Here is a 17,005-nt window from a genome sequence, read left to right as displayed (position 1 = left end):
AAGGATACAAATGGTTTAAAATAAAACAACAAAAGCAAAAACAATCTATATACAACAGTGTGAGACCCTGTGGATACAATATGTCACGTAAGGAGAGTAACAACCCGGAACCCTTCAAACAACCTCACAAACAACCCACAGCCTCCACAACCAAACAACCCACAGCCTCCACAACCAAACAACCCACAGCCTCCACAACCAAACAACCCACAGCCTCTACAACCAAACAACCCACAGCCTCCACAACCAAACAACCCACAGCCTCTACAACCAAACAACCCACAGCCTCCACAACCAAACAACCCACAGCCTCCACAACCAAACAACCCACAGCCTCCACAACCAAACAACCCACAGCCTCCACAACCAAACAACCCACAGCCTCCATCTCCCAAACAACCCACAGCCTCCATCTCCCAAACAACCCACAGCCTCCACAACCAAACAACCCACAGCCTCCACAACCACAACCAAACAACCCACAGCATCCAGCCTCCACAACCAAACAACCCACAGCATCTATCCCCCAAACAACCCACAGCCTCCACAACCAAACAACCCACAGCATCTATCCCCCAAACAACCCACAGCCTCCATCCCCCAAACAACCCACAGCCTCCATCTCCCAAACAACCCACAGCCTCCATCCCCCAAACAACCCACAGCCTCCACAACCAAACAACCCAAAGCATCTATCCCCCAAACAACCCACAGCCTCCATCCCCCAAACAACCCACAGCCTCCACAACCAAACAACCCACAGCATCTATCCCCCAAACAACCCACAGCCTCCATCCCCCAAACAACCCACAGCCTCCACAACCAAACAACCCACAGCATCTATCCCCAAGCAACCTCACAGTGTCCACCCCATAAACAGTCCCAAACAACCCACAGGCTCCGCAACCCAAACCACCCCACAGCCTCCAGCCTCCATAATCATTCTCCCTAACAACCAAACAAGCATCACCGAGAAGCATGCGAAGAGTCTGAGAGCCCAGCCCGTGGCAACTGATTAGTAAAATCGTCGCGATGCACCCGACATTTCAGTCTCAGGGGAAGAATTACCGGGGCCACGGAGGGCACAGGATGATTGTGTTTCGTTTTCCACCGTTTATTTCGGTTATTATTCTGCACATAATAATCGTTATTTTAATGAAAGCGAAGACTTGTTCTCTTTCTGCCTCTCTATGGTTTTCCCGACCCTTTCACGCTCCGCGTCCACCGGCTATTTTTAGATGTTATTTCTGGAATGTCCACACTATCTATGGATTGTTCTTAGTGGAGTCTCGGCTCCGGCAGAGGCTGCGTTCCACGCGCGCCCAATGTGAGGATTTTGAAAGCAAACACGAGTATTGTTAGTGAGAGACACAGCTACTAATACCGCCACGCCTGGGGTGCTCAGAACTCTACGTGACTCCTTAGACAGTGGACACAAACTTTGTAACAACCTTTGAGAAAGAACTTTTGTGATAAACCCTCAAACAGTTCTTTGGCGTGGCCTCCACCGGCTGCAGCCTTCCTCTAGATTTTGATCTCAGTCCGGAACGTTTCCTTCATGTGGTCTGTGTGCTTCGCCGAGTTCCTCTGAGCCTTGACGGTCAGCATCCCATCCTCGCCCAGGGCCGAGGTAACCGTGGTGGGGTCCACGTCTTCCGGGAGCTTGCACTTGTGGGTGAAGGTGTTCATGATGGTCCCATCTGAGGCTAGCTGGGAGCAGAAGGAGGACACCGTTAATTAGTAAAACAGGAGGCCATGTGTGATAACTGGGCAAAGACATTAAACTCAAGTCATGGTGGCTGCCATCATCCTACAGGCCTGGGTAATATCAGTAAAGCCATGTGGCCTCCCCAGAGCATCTGGGGATCTTCTCACTACAGGGGCCCAAGGGGCAAAAGTGGGGCAGTTACCATGGTAAGGGAGAACTCTCTCTGATAAGTAATGCACGTGACACAAACCCCTTGTCTTCAGTTGCCAATATCTCAATATACCGAAAATTACATATTTGTGGCCACGTTGCGCGGCGCCCAGCATATAACGAGAAGTCTCGTGGTAGCCGGACTCTAAACACTAAAGGGGTTTACTGAACCGGACAGAACCACGAAAGCAGCAGGACGTGAAGCCGCACAGGTAAGGGCCGGGGAGTGCGTCTCATGTAAACCCCCTTGTTGGAAGACGTGGCATTTGAACCCTGATGTCTTGTGGTGGCCATGAGACCTGCTTACCTTCTCAGCGTGGACCTCGATCTGATTGTTGGAAGTGGTGACAATAATGTCCTCCGGGGAAAAGTCTCTCACGTCCACGGCAAACTGGTAGGTGTTCCCCAGCGACTTCACGTTCTCCGAACCCCCAGAACCGGCTGTGAAGAGAGACAGCGTTATCAGGAGCTCCCTGCGGCCAGACCTGCGCGACAAGCCGGGAGCGTGAGATCTACCTTCCTACCGCTAGGTTTATCCACGTAACCCTTTAGGTAAAGTTCCTGGGTACCTCCATGTTCAGCGGTGACACCCAGACTTCCGTGACATTATCAATGCTCTGTCACCGACACGGCAGCCGCTCGTATTGCTCTGCGGCTCGGACATGACACTGAGCTCTGCAGAAGCAGCGGGACCTCTGATTAAGGATTAAGCAGCCTAGGGGCTCCTGCCAGAGGTCACAGGAAGACATGAAGGGCCATGCTTACTCACTATGCTCCCTCTAGGCACTGATTAAGGGGCAGATTGCTCATCGCTGCCGGGTTTGGAAGACGCTTTCCAGGTAAATGTGCCCCATAGTCCCCAAAATCCTAAGTGAAGCCAGTAAAACCCGCTGAAGTCAGAAGCTGCGATTCCTCCCCGATTCTAAAGGACGTTAAAAACTAAGAATGTGAAATAAAAAGAAGCGACACTCGTGACTCTCCGTGGCCACCCCGCTCCGTGACCTTTATGCCTCCATCACCTGGCTGTAACGCCCGAGACATTGAAATATTACTTTTCAGGTGAAAATAAACCCTCAGCCCCCCAGATAAGAAGCAGTTGGTTCCGGAAGGGATCGGGTCTGAATGGACCCTAAATTATCGACATCTTCTCTTCGTGGTGAAAGGTGGTTATCTGCCGGAGACCACGTCCAACTTGCCTGAGAATCCGATGGGGTCCCCGAGGGGCCTCCTGAACTTCCCAAACTCATCGCTGAAGATGCCCAGCTTGTTGTCCATGTATGGCTCCCGGGGTTGGCCGCCGCTGCTGCTGGACGAGGACCTTTGCTGAAAGCTGTGCTCCGCTCGGAAGGCAGACGACGATTTCACGTTCATTGAAGTCAGTGGACTCGGCGCTGGAGACACGAGAGAGACGGGGAGTGCGGCTGCCGGCTGCGCGTCTCTGTGACGGCTCCGTCTGTCTCTTCGCTGGTTTATATAGCGATCGCCCACCCAGCCTCTCGCCGGCCCGGCTATATTTAGGAGGCTGCAGCATCTCCCCGGCAGCTGTGGAAAGTTTCGGAGAGAGTCTGTGACCCCGCGGTGATCAGACACAGAGCGCCGGTGACCTCATAGCTCAGATAGCAGACCAGCGACCGGCACACAACAATAATCTGCCCCTCTGTCCCCGGGGGGGGGGTTAAAAAGGGGCAGTTTGTTTCGTGGCGCATTTTTAGTGACGGGAATGGATTTCTCTTTCTATCTCTGCCCCCCCCCATCTAACGCCCCCCCCCATACCCCTCACAGCGTTTCTGTTATCTTTCCAGAACAGAAAGAACAAAGAGCCGGCGACGGCAGGACGGGGTGTGAGTGGAAAAGACAATACACCGCCCTGTAACTGCCCCAGCCGCTGGATTTAGGGGTACCACTATGTGGCAGCATATGCCAGAGCGCAGCACAGCGAGTGAGGTATATTCCAAGCCAGTCTGGGTTAGACCCGTAGTCCAGCAGAACCTTGCAGGGCAGCTGGGAGATGGTGGTAATGGGTGTCTAGTTTGGCAGCTCAGGTCATACACCAGCTTTTAACAATATGATTTGAACATGTGCCACACCTGTGCGCAAGCAGGTCATCCCAGGAATCCAGCCTGCTCTGGGCCGGTGATGTTTTTTCCTGGACACGATGTAACAGATAATGTTCTTTTTATTCTTCTGTTTCATTCATGGACCTCGTACGCCTGGGGCCAACCGTGGGGCCGTGCCTGGGGCCACCCCTGGGCTCAAGCAACTTCTTTGTACTGATTGGACTACACCCTGTTTATCGCTTCATACACACATTTATTAGTGAAAAAAGTCATTTTCATGAATATCACAATCCCAGGAAAGCAGAGAATCGGAGGGACGAGGGACGGGAACCCCCGTTTAACCCCTCGCGGCTAGTGCTGCCTGCAGTGGTTTATGAGATGCTGGTTTGTCTGGGGGCCGAGGGGTTAAGTGCCGTCTTGTCTCCGCATTGGGGGATTTCCAGAGCCCCTCCTGCCCTCCGAGGGACATCGTTTCCTATTAAGGAAGCCCCTTCCCCTGGATAGTTATATCAGCCTCCAGTCTGCCCATGATGAGGCGGGGGGGGGCAGAGGGGGTATTTGTCTGGTGCCCCTGGCCCCTGTGCCTGTCCATTATACCCGGCCTTCCATGCATTGGGGATGATGAGCGTTGCAGTCTCCGGAATGTAACGCTGATGCCCCGGCGCCCCGTCCCTGCGCGCGTCGGCTGCAGAAATAGCCCCGCGCATCACGGCTCTGGAACTGGGGGCCGCGTGACCTGCTTAGTAATACTGAGTCACCGCCGTCAGCCGTGCGGGCCCCCAGTGCCACCTACTGCCTGCCTGTCCAAGGGGCCACAGAGGGGCCGCCATCTCACCGTTCATCATCAGAATTCACAGCCAGCGGGAGCTATTAACCCCTGCACTGCCTTCACTAACAGACAAAGCAGATCCTGCCCCCACACGCCTGTCACCGACAGTATAACTATTAACCCTTACGTTGCCAGCACAAGGTAAAACGCGGAGATTACCCCCTTCCTCCTCTCACTGGGGTAAAACAGCAGTCATTAACCCCATGAAGGGTAAAGGAGCTGGTTTTATTGCAGGGAGCGGCACGGCGTCCTCCTTGTCCATCTCGTTTACAATCACTTTTATTAAATGTTTTCACAACATCAAATCTTATTGACACAACAGCCCCGGGGCCCGTGTACGGAGCACACGCACACACCGTCCTCCGCTCAGCCAATCAGAGCTCTGGACTCGTTATCCCCAAACCTCATTAAATCATTCAATTTAAGAGACAGGAGCGGAGCTGCCCCCCGATGTGGGGCATATACCCTGCAAAATGTGTCTGGGCTTTGCCATGTACCCCAAAGTGTGTAAGTAATTGTGTCACTGGCGAAACGCGTCAGGTTCCTCGTCCACATCACTGAATAGAACCGGTTTACAATTTCTTGCCAGACAGGGAAGTGTTAAAAAGACATTTAGAGAGATTGTACAGCTTGAAGCGGCTCCCGCGTCTTATTTTGCATTATTGGCAGGGATGATATCATTATTAACCCATAAAAGTGAATTATCCGAAGGCGCGTTGGCAGTTAATACGTTGAGATTATTAAGAATGTTGTGTGTTACGAAGTGTTTGTGTTTGGGGGTCTCGTTACCGATAAAATTCCACCAGTCTCCGCCAGACCCAGAGTGATTTTAACCCTCTGATAGGCTGGAAGCTGCGAAATGCGTTGTCAAAAATATTGTAGCAATTTTGTTATGGAAAACTTACGGAAACTTTAAAAGTTACCGAAAAAAATAAAACCATTTGGTTTTAAAAACTGTTTGCATTGCTGATGGCGGCTCTAAGAGACGGCAATTTCTGTGCAGGGGTCTAAGGGTTACGGGGCTGAGATGAGACAGACGGGACCCCCGTATCCTCTACAGACTGAGGGCAGGTCGCGCTGTGATGAAGGTGACTGGGCAGGAATTTACCTGAACTCATTTCTATTCCAAACACAGGAAGCCTGAGGGCAGGTTCTGCCTGACTTCTCAAGGACAGGTGCCTAGAAACCTGTGTGTGGTGGGGAGGGAGGACAGTGGGTACCTGAGTGTAGAGCGCGGAGGGAGGACAGTGGGTACCTGAGTGTAGAGCGCGGAGGGAGGACAGTGGGTACCTGAGTGTAGAGTGGGGAGGGAGGACAGTGGGTACCTGAGTGTAGAGTGTGGAGGGAGGACAGTGGGTACCTGAGTGTAGAGTGTGGAGGGAGGACAGTGGGTACCTGAGTGTAAAGTGTGGAGGGAGGACAGTGGGTACCTGAGTGTAGAGTGTGGAGGGAGGACAGTGGGTACCTGAGTGTAGAGTGTGGAGGGAGGACAGTGGGTACCTGAGTGTAGATTGGGGGAGAGGACAGGGAGTACCTGAGTGTGTGGTGGGGAGGGAGTACCTGAGTGTGTGGTGGGGAGGGAGGACAGGGAGTACCTGAGTGTGTGGTGAGGAGGGAGGACTCCAACGTACCGGTGGCTCATTCCCTGTCTGGACTGCTATCTGCAGAGGGTCCGGCTGCTTTCATGTGATGTCCCAGAGATACCCCAGGAAGGGGCAGCCGTGTGAAGCTCATCTCCCTCAATCAGAGAGCGTGCAGGTGAGTGCGGACCCCGCGCCGGGCTCTGGAGCTGACGCATTGCGTGACATTGAATATTTCTCTTTGGATTCTGTAACCAGCGACTTACTGTTAACATTTTAGTAAATTGAATGGTTCTGACACAAAAAAGATCTCCTCCTGCCCCCCTAATGAGGGATCAGATCATTAAAGGGGACAGAGAAGGGGCAAAGGGGAGGAATACAGACCCCCTGCTGTGAGGACAGATTAATGAGAAAAATTCATATGAAAGCTGAAAACTTTTACATTAAATCCACAGTTTCAAATTGTAAGCGGTACGGTTCTATTAGTCACTGTGTGTGTGGTTGGGGTCTGTGTGTGTGTGGTTGGGGTCTGTGTGTGTGTTTGGGGTCTGTGTGTGTGGTTGGGGTCTGTGTGTGTGTGGTTGGGGTCTGTGTGTGTGGTTGGGGTCTGTGTGTGTGGTTGGGGTCTGTGTGTGTGTTTGGGGTCTGTGTGTGTGGTTGGGGTCTGTGTGCATGTTTGGGGTCTGTGTGTGTGTTTAGGGTCTGTGAGTGTGTTTGGGGTCTGTGTGCGTGTTTGGGGTCTGTGTGTGTGGTTGGGGTCTGTTTGTGTGGTTGGGGTCTGTGTGTGTGTGTGTTTGGGGTCTGTGAGCGTGTTTGGGGTCTGTGTGCGTGTTTGGGGTCTGTGTGTGTGGTTGGGGTCTGTGTGTGTGTGGTTGGGGTCTCTGTGTGTGGTTGGGGTCTGTGTGTGTGGTTGGGGTCTGTGTGTGTGTTTGGGGTCTGTGTGTGTGGTTGGGGTCTGTGTGTGTGTTTAGGGTCTGTGAGTGTGTTTGGGGTCTGTGTGCGTGTTTGGGGTCTGTGTGTGTGTGGTTGGGGTCTGTGTGGTTGGGGTCTGTGTGTGTTTGGGGTCTGTGAGCGTGTTTGGGGTCTGTGTGCGTGTTTAGGGTCTGTGAGTGTGTTTGGGGTCTGTGAGCGTGTTTGGGGTCTGTGTGCGTGTTTGGGGTCTGTGTGTGTGGTTGGGGTCTCTGTGTGTGGTTGGGGTCTGTGTGTGTGTGGTTGGGGTCTGTGTGTGTGTGTGGTTGGGGTCTGTGTGCGTGTTTGGGGACTGTGTACGTGGTGTATTTATGTGAGGTGCGCGTGGGGTAGTGGTGCTTAAATCTTTGTTGATGAGTGAGGGGCTCATGCAGACCCCCCTGTCCAGTCCTGTTGGTTATATCCGTGTGCAGAGAGCATTTATATTCAGATTGGTCCCGTGTCACGTTACCACGCTTGGAACATGTGCATCGAGTCAGTAATCTGCGGGACTGTAGAACATTCTGATTTATCACGCACCCCCTCGCAATGTGCCCGTCAGACTGCCCCTCCACCCTGTCACGACAGCCCCACTGAGGGTATTGGCAGCCATTCAGTTTAATGGAAGCTTCTGAGTGGCCCCAAGAAGCCCCCATTCTGGGTTCCATCAACTCAGGAACTGGGCATTGAAAAAAAACAAAGTAACAACGTTTGGGATCTAATCTGTAATATTCTGTAACATTGTTCTATTTCTTCAAGATAATAAACTATTGGTGAACAAATAAAAACAATGTTGCAGAAAAAGATATATTATACATTATATTATATATTATATTACACATCATATCATATATCATATATTATATTATACATTATATCATATTTTATATTAGACATCATATCATATATTATATATTATGTTATATTATACATTATATCATATTTTATATTAAAATATTATATATTATATCTGATATCATACATTATATTATATAATATATTATATATCATATTATACATTTTATATGATATATTATGTTGTATTATACATCATATCATATATATTATATGTTATATCATACAATATATTATATATATTATAGGTTATATGTTATGTGTTATATTATATGTTATATATTGTATTATGCAGTATATATTACATATCATATGTTATAAATTATATTATACATTATATTATATAATACATTATATTATATGTTATACTATTTATTAGCAAATCTGAGGAGAATTTGGGAACTAGAGGAGCCACCAGAGCAGGTCCTAAAAGAAGTGCTTTTTGTGGACTCTCTCCACCATGGAGGCGCTGACCATTGAACAAAAAGAGGACAGGACGCTGCTACAAAAGGACGTCTTCCGGCCATGGCCCAGAACACGGCGGACGGTCAAAGGTGAGGACGCTAATTTGATGGTTTTACAGGGATTATAGGAGTTGTAGTCCGACTCATAGTCTATACGGTATGTTTATATGGTATATAGAGGTATATAGAGAACATGCTGATGTTCCTCTGCTTTTCGCACAGGTTGCCTGCTTGGCCTGAAAGGGTTCCTCTTCCGCGTTGGCGATGACTGGTACTTCCTGTTTGCGCTCGGCGTTATTATGGCGCTAATCAGCTTCACCATGGATTTCACCGTCTCCCGCATGCTGAATGGTAATTGGTTCCCCGGATTGTTTAATGGGCCGTGGCGGACCCCCACCGACCGCTACGGGTCTTATCAGTAGTAATTACTACGGGCCTGGCTCTGGAACATTCATCGCGAGTATTAAACATTAAGACGGACAAACGGCCAAAACACGGAGGAAACTTATTGCCCCAGCGAATGGCTGCTCCGAATATCTCGCCGTTCCATATATTCTCCTTAAAGTTCCTAAAACCATTTAACCCCCTCCCGGATGGCCCATTTCTCACAGGTTTCTATGAGTAGCTGCCCTATCTGCCTCTCGGCCATTAACCTTGTGATGCCCTCACCGCGGGGCTATTTTCGGAGCGCTGTCTAGATAAATGTATCGGGCCGTCAGCAGGGCGTCCGGAGTCTGCAGGACAGGACGTTATATTCTCACTGGCCTCTATACAGGGAATGTCGGCTGTCACTGGCAGCCAATCAGAAACAAGTATCTGTGCCAAACCCGCGCGTTTCAGAGCTTAGATCCGATACCAAAAATACCACCTTCTGCTTCCCGAATAATCAAAAACTGGTGAGCCGGGATACAACTCCCACTACCCCAAGCCCGCCTGTATTGTAGCACCACCAATTAGAACGTGGAATGTTCCACCAGATTTAGATGGAGCTCGCAGGGTTAAGGATCAGCAAGAGTCAATTTGTAATAAATGATTCATATAAATATACAGTCTGGTGGGGGGATGGGCTTCTGGAAACATTTAACCCTATAAGTGCCAGAAGGATTACTGTCCACCGGGTTCCGTGTAACATACGTGTAACGTGTTTATTGTCAGAGATCGTGGGATTGAATTCAGGTCGTTCCTCCAGTAATTAGCTGATAACAATGTATAGATATATTACTCGTGTTCTGGCCCCGGAGGCCGGGAGAGATGTATAATAATTTGAGATATTTATCACTGGGGCTGGTACGGTGGCACCGTGGGCAGGCTATGGCACCGGCGGGTCTGAGAATTACAGCTCTGGCGCCTAGCTGTCTGTACGTGGCAGGGATTGGTATCTGCGTCAGTCGAAGGATTCAGATCCTGGCCGTTCACCTGAATGTGGGCCGTGTCACCGTGGGAAAGGTGTGACTGCGCAGGGCAGCAGCAGGGGGCAGATTCACAACCTCCATCCCCCCAAAAAACACAGGAGGCAGTATCATTATTACTTGCAGTGTCTCATATGGCCACAAGAGGTCTAAATGCCAAATGCTTAGTGCCCCATGGCAAGTCCAACATCTAGTATCACAGAGAGGATCCAGTCATGGTGGATTCATCATACTCAAGATGCTGCCCCAATGTGGCCCTTTGCGGAATTGCAATCAATGAAAATGAAGCCAGCTGAGGGGGTGATTGCCCACCGTGCTCCCCCAAATTACCCATTCTCCGCACCCTCCTGACCCCCTTGCTAGCGTTAACCCTCTTTATTCTCCCCGAAAGCTCACAGGTGGCTGCAGCAGGAGCTGGGAGAAAACATGCTGCTCAGATACCTCTCCTGGATCGTTTATCCCATCTCCCTGGTGGCATTTTCTACAGGCTTTGCACAGAGTATCACCCCTCATTCTGGAGGTAAGGTTTCTTTTCTAATTAGGTGGGTTTCTGCCCCTTCCTTCCTATCTGCCCCGATGTTCTTCACTCATTGCTGTGTCATCAGGCTCAGGGATCCCTGAACTGAAGACAATCCTCACCGGGGTCATTCTGGAGGAATATCTCACCATCAAGAACTTTGGAGCCAAAGTGGTGGGTCTGACCTGCACCCTGTCGGCTGGAAGCACCATGTTCTTGGGCAAAGTGGTGAGTTGAGCCATTTCTCTACAAGAAACGCTTCCAACCACAAAACTCGCCCCTCAACCCTCCAAGTGAGATGCCCGGCAAAGCTCCAAAAGCACTGATGGACCAAAGACCACCGAATATCCACGTCTGGAAGGTTAAAGGGTCTCGTGTTTGTCATCTTCTCCTTGCAGGGTCCATTCGTTCATCTTTCCAGCATGATTGCCGCATACCTTGGCCGAATGAGAAAATCTGTCACTGGAGATTATGAGGCGAGTCGGGGCAGTTTGGGTTACGTTGGGGATCCTTCTTAAAAGTAAGAAGTCCTAGGAACCTAGTGATTAAGATTACAGTTTAAAGATCATCATAACCCCCCCCTCTCTTCTCTCCCCCAAGCTGGACATATTGAGATCCCTCAGTTTTTCCTGTAAATCGTTCCCCATTTTAGTCGCCTCCTCTGAACTCTCTCCAGAATGTCACTATCCTTCTAGATATCTCCTCCAACTGTATCCACTACTCTACGTGAGGTCTGACCGCAGATCTGTAAAGTGGGAGAACCACCTCCCTCTTCCTACCACTAATGCCCCTCGCTATACACCCAGCACCCTGTTTGTATTAACATGAGACCTCCTTCCATTCTCCTTAAATCATTTGGCTTATTTCCCTGGGAGGTCCAGACTTTTCCAGATCTTTGGTCCATCATCAAATGCATGGAGGTCTCCTGTGAAGTCATGATAAGTTTTGAGTCCAGTCCTCTGAGCGAGAAGATAACATTAAACACGAGATATGATTGACGAACTCTCAGCTTCTTAATTGTGTTTCCTCGAGAATGCCGACTGATTAACGTCTTCTATCTCTCTGCAGAATAAAAGCAAAGAGCATGAAATGCTGGTGGCAGCGGCGGCCGTTGGCGTGTCTACGGTGTTTGGGGCTCCTATCAGTGGTAGGCGCAGTGCATAGAGCATGAGATAATGAGGTGTAAATAAGCGATATTGGTGGCTGGAATATGTTATCGATTGCAATTAAGTTGGCTGAAATACCTAAGATGTAACAGGATACAAACAGTGGCCCTGATAGAAAGTGGATCAGACTAACAGGTCCGTGTTTCCCTGCTTCTGGCAGTAGCCGGTTGATGTTTGGTCTCTGTCCCTCAGGTGTCTTATTCAGCGTGGAGGTGATGTCGTCGCATTTTGCAGTCAGAAATTACTGGAGAGGATTCTTCGCTGCCACCTGCGGAGCCTTCATGTTCCGTTTATTAGCCGTGTTTAACAGCGAGCAGGGTAAGGGGTGCTCGGAACGTCTACAGACGCATAGAACCCCTAAGATGTCAGAATGAAAGCCGCGAAGAGACATTCACTAGGAACCCCCTTCATCAGTCATTGGCCACTAGCCTATAATTCAACCCAAAATCATTAAACATCTGCCACCTTAATACAGAAATGTTAAATTTAAGATTGTGTCTAAAGTTTTAAGATGCTTGGCACTTATTACCTAAACCCTCGGAGCCTCCCCTTCCCCTGCCGGGGATGTGAATAATGTCCCTCCAGTTAACCCATCGTGTTCATCTCCTCCAGATACCATCACAGCCTTGTTCAAGACCAACTTTAAGATCAGCTTTCCGTTTGACCTCCCGGAGACTTTTTTCTTCATGATGTTGGGGTGAGCAGAGACTCGGTCATGATATGTGAGGCTCTAAATCTAGAGCGATTCTTCTCCTGTCTTCTTCAGGTTTGAGATAAGAATAGAGAATTACGCACGAGCCAGGCCTGGCGTTCCAGAGCCATTTTGTTGGGCTTTCTTGTCACTGGATTAAAGTTGCCCGTCTGCCTCAATGCCTTAGAAAAGTATTAATCACATGATAGTTAGAGGTAAACGTGGTGGTTTTGTTCTCTTTGCCCCTGCAGGGTGATTTGCGGGGTGGTGAGCTGCGCCTATCTGTTCTGCCAGCGCTGGCTGTTGGGATACGTCCGGAGGAACAGCTTCACCTCCAAGCTGCTGGCCTCTGAGTGAGTCTTATCTCAATGCTTCAACCTGCCCCATTTAACTGACAAATGTGCCCCAGCTGCCCACCTGACATTTGCCCCATTTAATCACCAGCCAGGCGTTATTCACAAAATACCAAACTTATTGCCGTGAAAACAGACACTGGGGATCTCCAGACCTCTATACTGGCGACGCACGCGCTTCACCGGGGCCACTGGCAGCTCATCCCATCTCCATTCTAATTGTCATATTTATTTTGCGTTGATTGGGACGTCCTTTCGCTAGTAATTCGTCGTTCGTTTGTGTTTAGTAAACCCCTGTACTCTGCCTTGGTGGCGCTCCTGGTGGCATCTATAACATTTCCAGAGAGTCTGGGACGGTTTATGGCTTCACGGGTAAGTTTTTTCAGTATCCCATATTGTCCAGTGTTGAAGGCAGGGGTTCTTGGGAGGGCCGTATAATGGTCCAAGGCCAGGAATGTAGAAGACATTTATTTCTCAGTCACTGATTTGTGGTGTTGGAGGAGACAGATGGTCTGTAAGGTCAGAGCGGAGGGATCTGTCAGTTTTTCTTCTCCACAGGTTATTCACTAATATTAGGATTTGTGTTCAAAGTTTCCAATTTACCCTCCTCGCTTTGTCTCATCTGTAACTCTTGTGCTGGGTCACGTTACTTACAGCTCACAATGAAGGAGCTTCTCACCTCACTCTTTGATAACCGTACATGGTGGACACTTTCCCAGAATGCTTCTCTTGAGAGACCACCTGGAGTGGACCCCGACAACCTTTGGATGGAATGGGCGAACCCCCAAATCACCATCTTTGGCACATTGCTTTTCTTTATCATCATGAAGGTACATGTTTAGTGGTCAGAAATCCGCGTTTCTATAGTCTAACAGACTTTCTAGCCTGATCATTCATCTTCTTTATCTTTCTTCTGCAGTTTTGGATGTTTATTTTGGCCACCACCCTGCCTATGCCTGCAGGATACTTCATGCCGGTGTTTGTGTTTGGTGAGTGTTCCCCGAGGTCTCTTTTATTTCTCCTCCATCACCTCCTGGTTGCTATCTCCTCAGTTCTACCATCTTAGTCTCATACGGTTTAAATGTTTCACCTTCATTCCAATCTCCCTATTCTCATTCTTGGCCAACATCTTCCTTCCCACCAGCAATTCTACTAAGTCACCCTTTCACTTCTTCCTTCCTCATCAAGCAGTCCTCATTTCTTGCTCTTTCCCCAGGGGCTGCCATTGGGCGCTTGGTGGGAGAAACTGTATCATTCATCTTTCCAAATGGCATCACCACAGATGGGGCGATTAATCCCATCATACCTGGAGGCTACGCATTGGCAGGTGAGACACATCTATGGCGCACCACCTCTGCTGCCATGGTTTTAAAACCAGATCTTGGACTTCTGGCACATAAAAGACAGAGACAACACCGTCCCAAGCTGTTACAGTCACATCTTACCCAAGAAGCTTCTGTACTATGGATACCGTAAAGTCCTGCATTCATTTATTCACAAATACCGGTAATATACATCGGCAGACTCGATGGGGCCTTAAAGTCTATGTTTAAGTCTAGAACAAGGTTCATGCCATAGGTTTATTCCTCTGTGTCTCCCTGCTTGCTATGTACAGGACAGGGTCATGTGGCTCATAGTTTTATTTGGTTTCACTATCCCCTCTCTCCCCATTTACAGGAGCGGCTGCTTATTCAGGGGCAGTTACACACAGTCTCTCCACCGCGCTCCTTGCGTTCGAAGCCACCGGTCAGATAGCGCACATCCTTCCGGTGATTCTCTCTGTTCTGGTCGCCAATGCCATCGCCCAAAAATTCCAGCCATCCTTCTACGATGGCACCATTATTGTGAAGAAACTTCCATACCTACCAAAAATCCGAAGCCGACAAATAAAGTAAGTAAAATGTAAAGTGAAGTGTAGGGGCAACTAATAAATGCGGGAGAGCCAGCTGCTTATAAATTGAGGGAACCACAGCTATGGGTCCACAGAGTGAGGTTTATGATCCATCTTGTTTTCTGCCCCCTCCCCAGTTCTTATAAAGTGAACACCGAGACGTTTATGGATACGGACATCAAGGTCCTTTCCACCGATGCCAGCTTTGAAGATGTCCTCAGTGTGATCACGTCTTCTGAAGACCAAGAGTTCCCCGTGGTGGAGAATACAGGTGAAGTGTCTCGTGTTTATAGAGCACAGGCTGAGCTGGACCATGTCCCAACCTCTCTGTGTATGCTGAGAATTGTTGTTATCAGACCTTTAGTACAAATCCTGCCCGGCCGCGTGGGTTGAGTCCCTGGCTCTGTGTAATGTTCTGCTACATGTCGTGGCATCTTTAGCAGATAACATGTTAGTAGGTGGAACACAGGTATGGTCATTATCCAGAGAAGGAACACGGGGGACACTTTGCCATTAGCAAAGCTCGCAGACTGACGGGTGAGATGGATTGAAGGGCAGGCATTAGGGTTGTGATGGAAACCTAAACATCTATTTTGGAGATGTCAGGGGAAGATGCATTTTCTACATGCTCCTGTACTCTCCATCTCCCACAGAGTCCCGGATTTTGGTGGGGAAAGTCCAGAGGTCCCAGCTGATCCGCTTCCTGGAGACCCATGAATCACAGCAACAGCCTAAGGCCGTTCAGAGCAAGGTGGGGAGCGTGGAAGGTTTTTATCCATTTTCCACTCAACACCCACAGTAAATGTGCCTTCTACACAACGGGGGCGAAAGGCCAGGATTATACAAAAAGGGCCAAACTTCTCAACATGGAGCAGTCACCATAGAAACCAATGGAATGTCCCTGCTGATTGGGCCACATTCAGACCTTTGCTCCATAATTGCTTGTTGTGAATACGCTCATTATACGTGTGTCCCAGATGAGACCCCCCGAGGGACATGCTCCCGCGCGTTGGAGTCTTGGAGCCAGACGTTTTCTAATAACAACAGGAGATAAAAAAACTATATTTACCCTTTAAATACCATTCAATTCACACCAATGTTCACACAATTAATTACGAATAACCCTTATCTGAGCTTTTCCCATCCTCCTCTAGACTGAGAACGAGAATAACCTGAAGGGCGGATGCACCATCGAGCCGATCACCTTCCAACTGTCCACATGGACCTCTCTGCATGAGGTAAATTCATGAACTGCCCCCAACTCTACTAAAATGCCACATGTCGAGGTGTAACCATACCTGCTCCTGACTCATGACATGGATTTACCTGCTCCTGACCCGTGACATGTGGGTTCTTTTTTAAGGGGTAATTGCCCCGGGGTCTGATATACTGGGGTAACATACAGCCGGTTTTAGGTGCAGCTGTTAACCCTTTACCATATATTACAGGCACACCATCTCTTTGAGTTGCTGAGTCTGCAGCATGTGTTTGTCACCAAAAGCGGGCAGATTGTCGGACGTGTTACGAGGAACGAGGTATGAATTGCAGGGAATTACCCAGTTAATGTTACTCCTGCGTTCTGGTACTTGCTGCGCAGGCATCTGGTGGAATCTGGAAGTCCTGGACACTGATAGTTAACGGTGATCTTTTGTCTTTAGCTGAGGATGGCCATTGAGGCTCTTGCAAACCCGAAATGAAGCAGCCGGGAGCAGGAAGCACCGCCGGTGATCATCGTTAACGCCGTTATCTGAAGAAAGCTGCATAAACGGGGACCACATGTGTTGTTGACCGGCACAGGTAAAGTGCTGCCCCCTGCAGTGCACTGGGGGGTATAAACTCACAGAAGGGAATAAATTACTCAGCTATACTCCCCACATACTGCAGGGGGCAGCACTTTACATGTCGGTCAACAATGTGAATTTTTTTTAGTTTGTTGCAAAATTTATATTTAATTGTGAATTATTTGATGTTTGTTTTTAGTCCTACATCCTGAGTGTGTTTCATACATAATTAGTACATGCGCCACAAATCGCACCAGCCCCTGTTCTGCACAACAGAATCACTGTATTTTTAGTAATTCATATGACTCTGGAGGTCTTTTTTGTATGGCTGTTACGCCTAGATGTTTTTTTTTGTTGTTAAAATCTTTGAAAAGCAGAGTAATAAAAGTGGAGAGAACAGTTTACCTTCGTGCGATCTCTAGTGTAATCTACATGAACGGTTGAGAAGAAGTATATGTTATGTAATATTATTTTGTGCATAATACCTAAAATAGAGGAAAATTGTGAATTATATCCTCAGGATTTTACCCTTTATCTGCCCTGTCT

At 48.8% G+C, this 17,005-nt stretch overlaps 2 protein-coding genes and 1 long non-coding RNA gene across 3 annotated transcripts; 1 reads left to right on the top strand and 2 right to left on the bottom strand.

Annotated features, from left to right (window-relative positions):
- LOC128470026 (uncharacterized) lies at positions 1 to 468 on the bottom strand. Its single transcript, XR_008346009.1, has 2 exons — positions 439 to 468; positions 1 to 388 (listed from the first exon to the last, which is right to left on the bottom strand). It is a non-coding gene; the product is annotated as an uncharacterized LOC128470026 (long non-coding RNA).
- Positions 469 to 1,093: 625 nt separating this feature from the next.
- Positions 1,094 to 3,383, bottom strand: HSPB7 (heat shock protein family B (small) member 7). Its single transcript, XM_053451971.1, has 3 exons — positions 3,115 to 3,383; positions 2,226 to 2,359; positions 1,094 to 1,710 (listed from the first exon to the last, which is right to left on the bottom strand). Exons 1-3 carry the CDS (start codon positions 3,287 to 3,289, stop codon positions 1,525 to 1,527), a joined length of 495 nt encoding a protein of 164 aa, XP_053307946.1. The 5' UTR covers positions 3,290 to 3,383; the 3' UTR covers positions 1,094 to 1,524.
- A 3,035-nt stretch (positions 3,384 to 6,418) lies between these two features.
- Positions 6,419 to 16,861, top strand: LOC128470319 (chloride channel protein ClC-Kb-like). The gene is made up of 20 exons (XM_053452191.1): positions 6,419 to 6,562; positions 8,567 to 8,741; positions 8,874 to 9,002; positions 10,452 to 10,580; positions 10,666 to 10,805; positions 10,976 to 11,053; positions 11,646 to 11,724; positions 11,936 to 12,061; positions 12,356 to 12,440; positions 12,686 to 12,787; positions 13,075 to 13,159; positions 13,444 to 13,617; positions 13,707 to 13,776; positions 14,004 to 14,114; positions 14,465 to 14,678; positions 14,816 to 14,949; positions 15,332 to 15,429; positions 15,833 to 15,916; positions 16,127 to 16,213; positions 16,337 to 16,861. The coding sequence occupies exons 2-20, from the start codon at positions 8,648 to 8,650 to the stop codon at positions 16,373 to 16,375; spliced, it is 2,058 nt and encodes a 685-aa protein (XP_053308166.1). The 5' UTR covers positions 6,419 to 6,562; positions 8,567 to 8,647; the 3' UTR covers positions 16,376 to 16,861.
- Positions 16,862 to 17,005: the final 144 nt, after the last annotated feature.

Source organism: Spea bombifrons, chromosome 12 (genome assembly GCF_027358695.1).
Source record: "Spea bombifrons isolate aSpeBom1 chromosome 12, aSpeBom1.2.pri, whole genome shotgun sequence".
Taxonomy (NCBI): domain Eukaryota; kingdom Metazoa; phylum Chordata; class Amphibia; order Anura; family Pelobatidae; genus Spea; species Spea bombifrons.
This window is presented reverse-complemented; position numbering and strand designations above follow the sequence as displayed.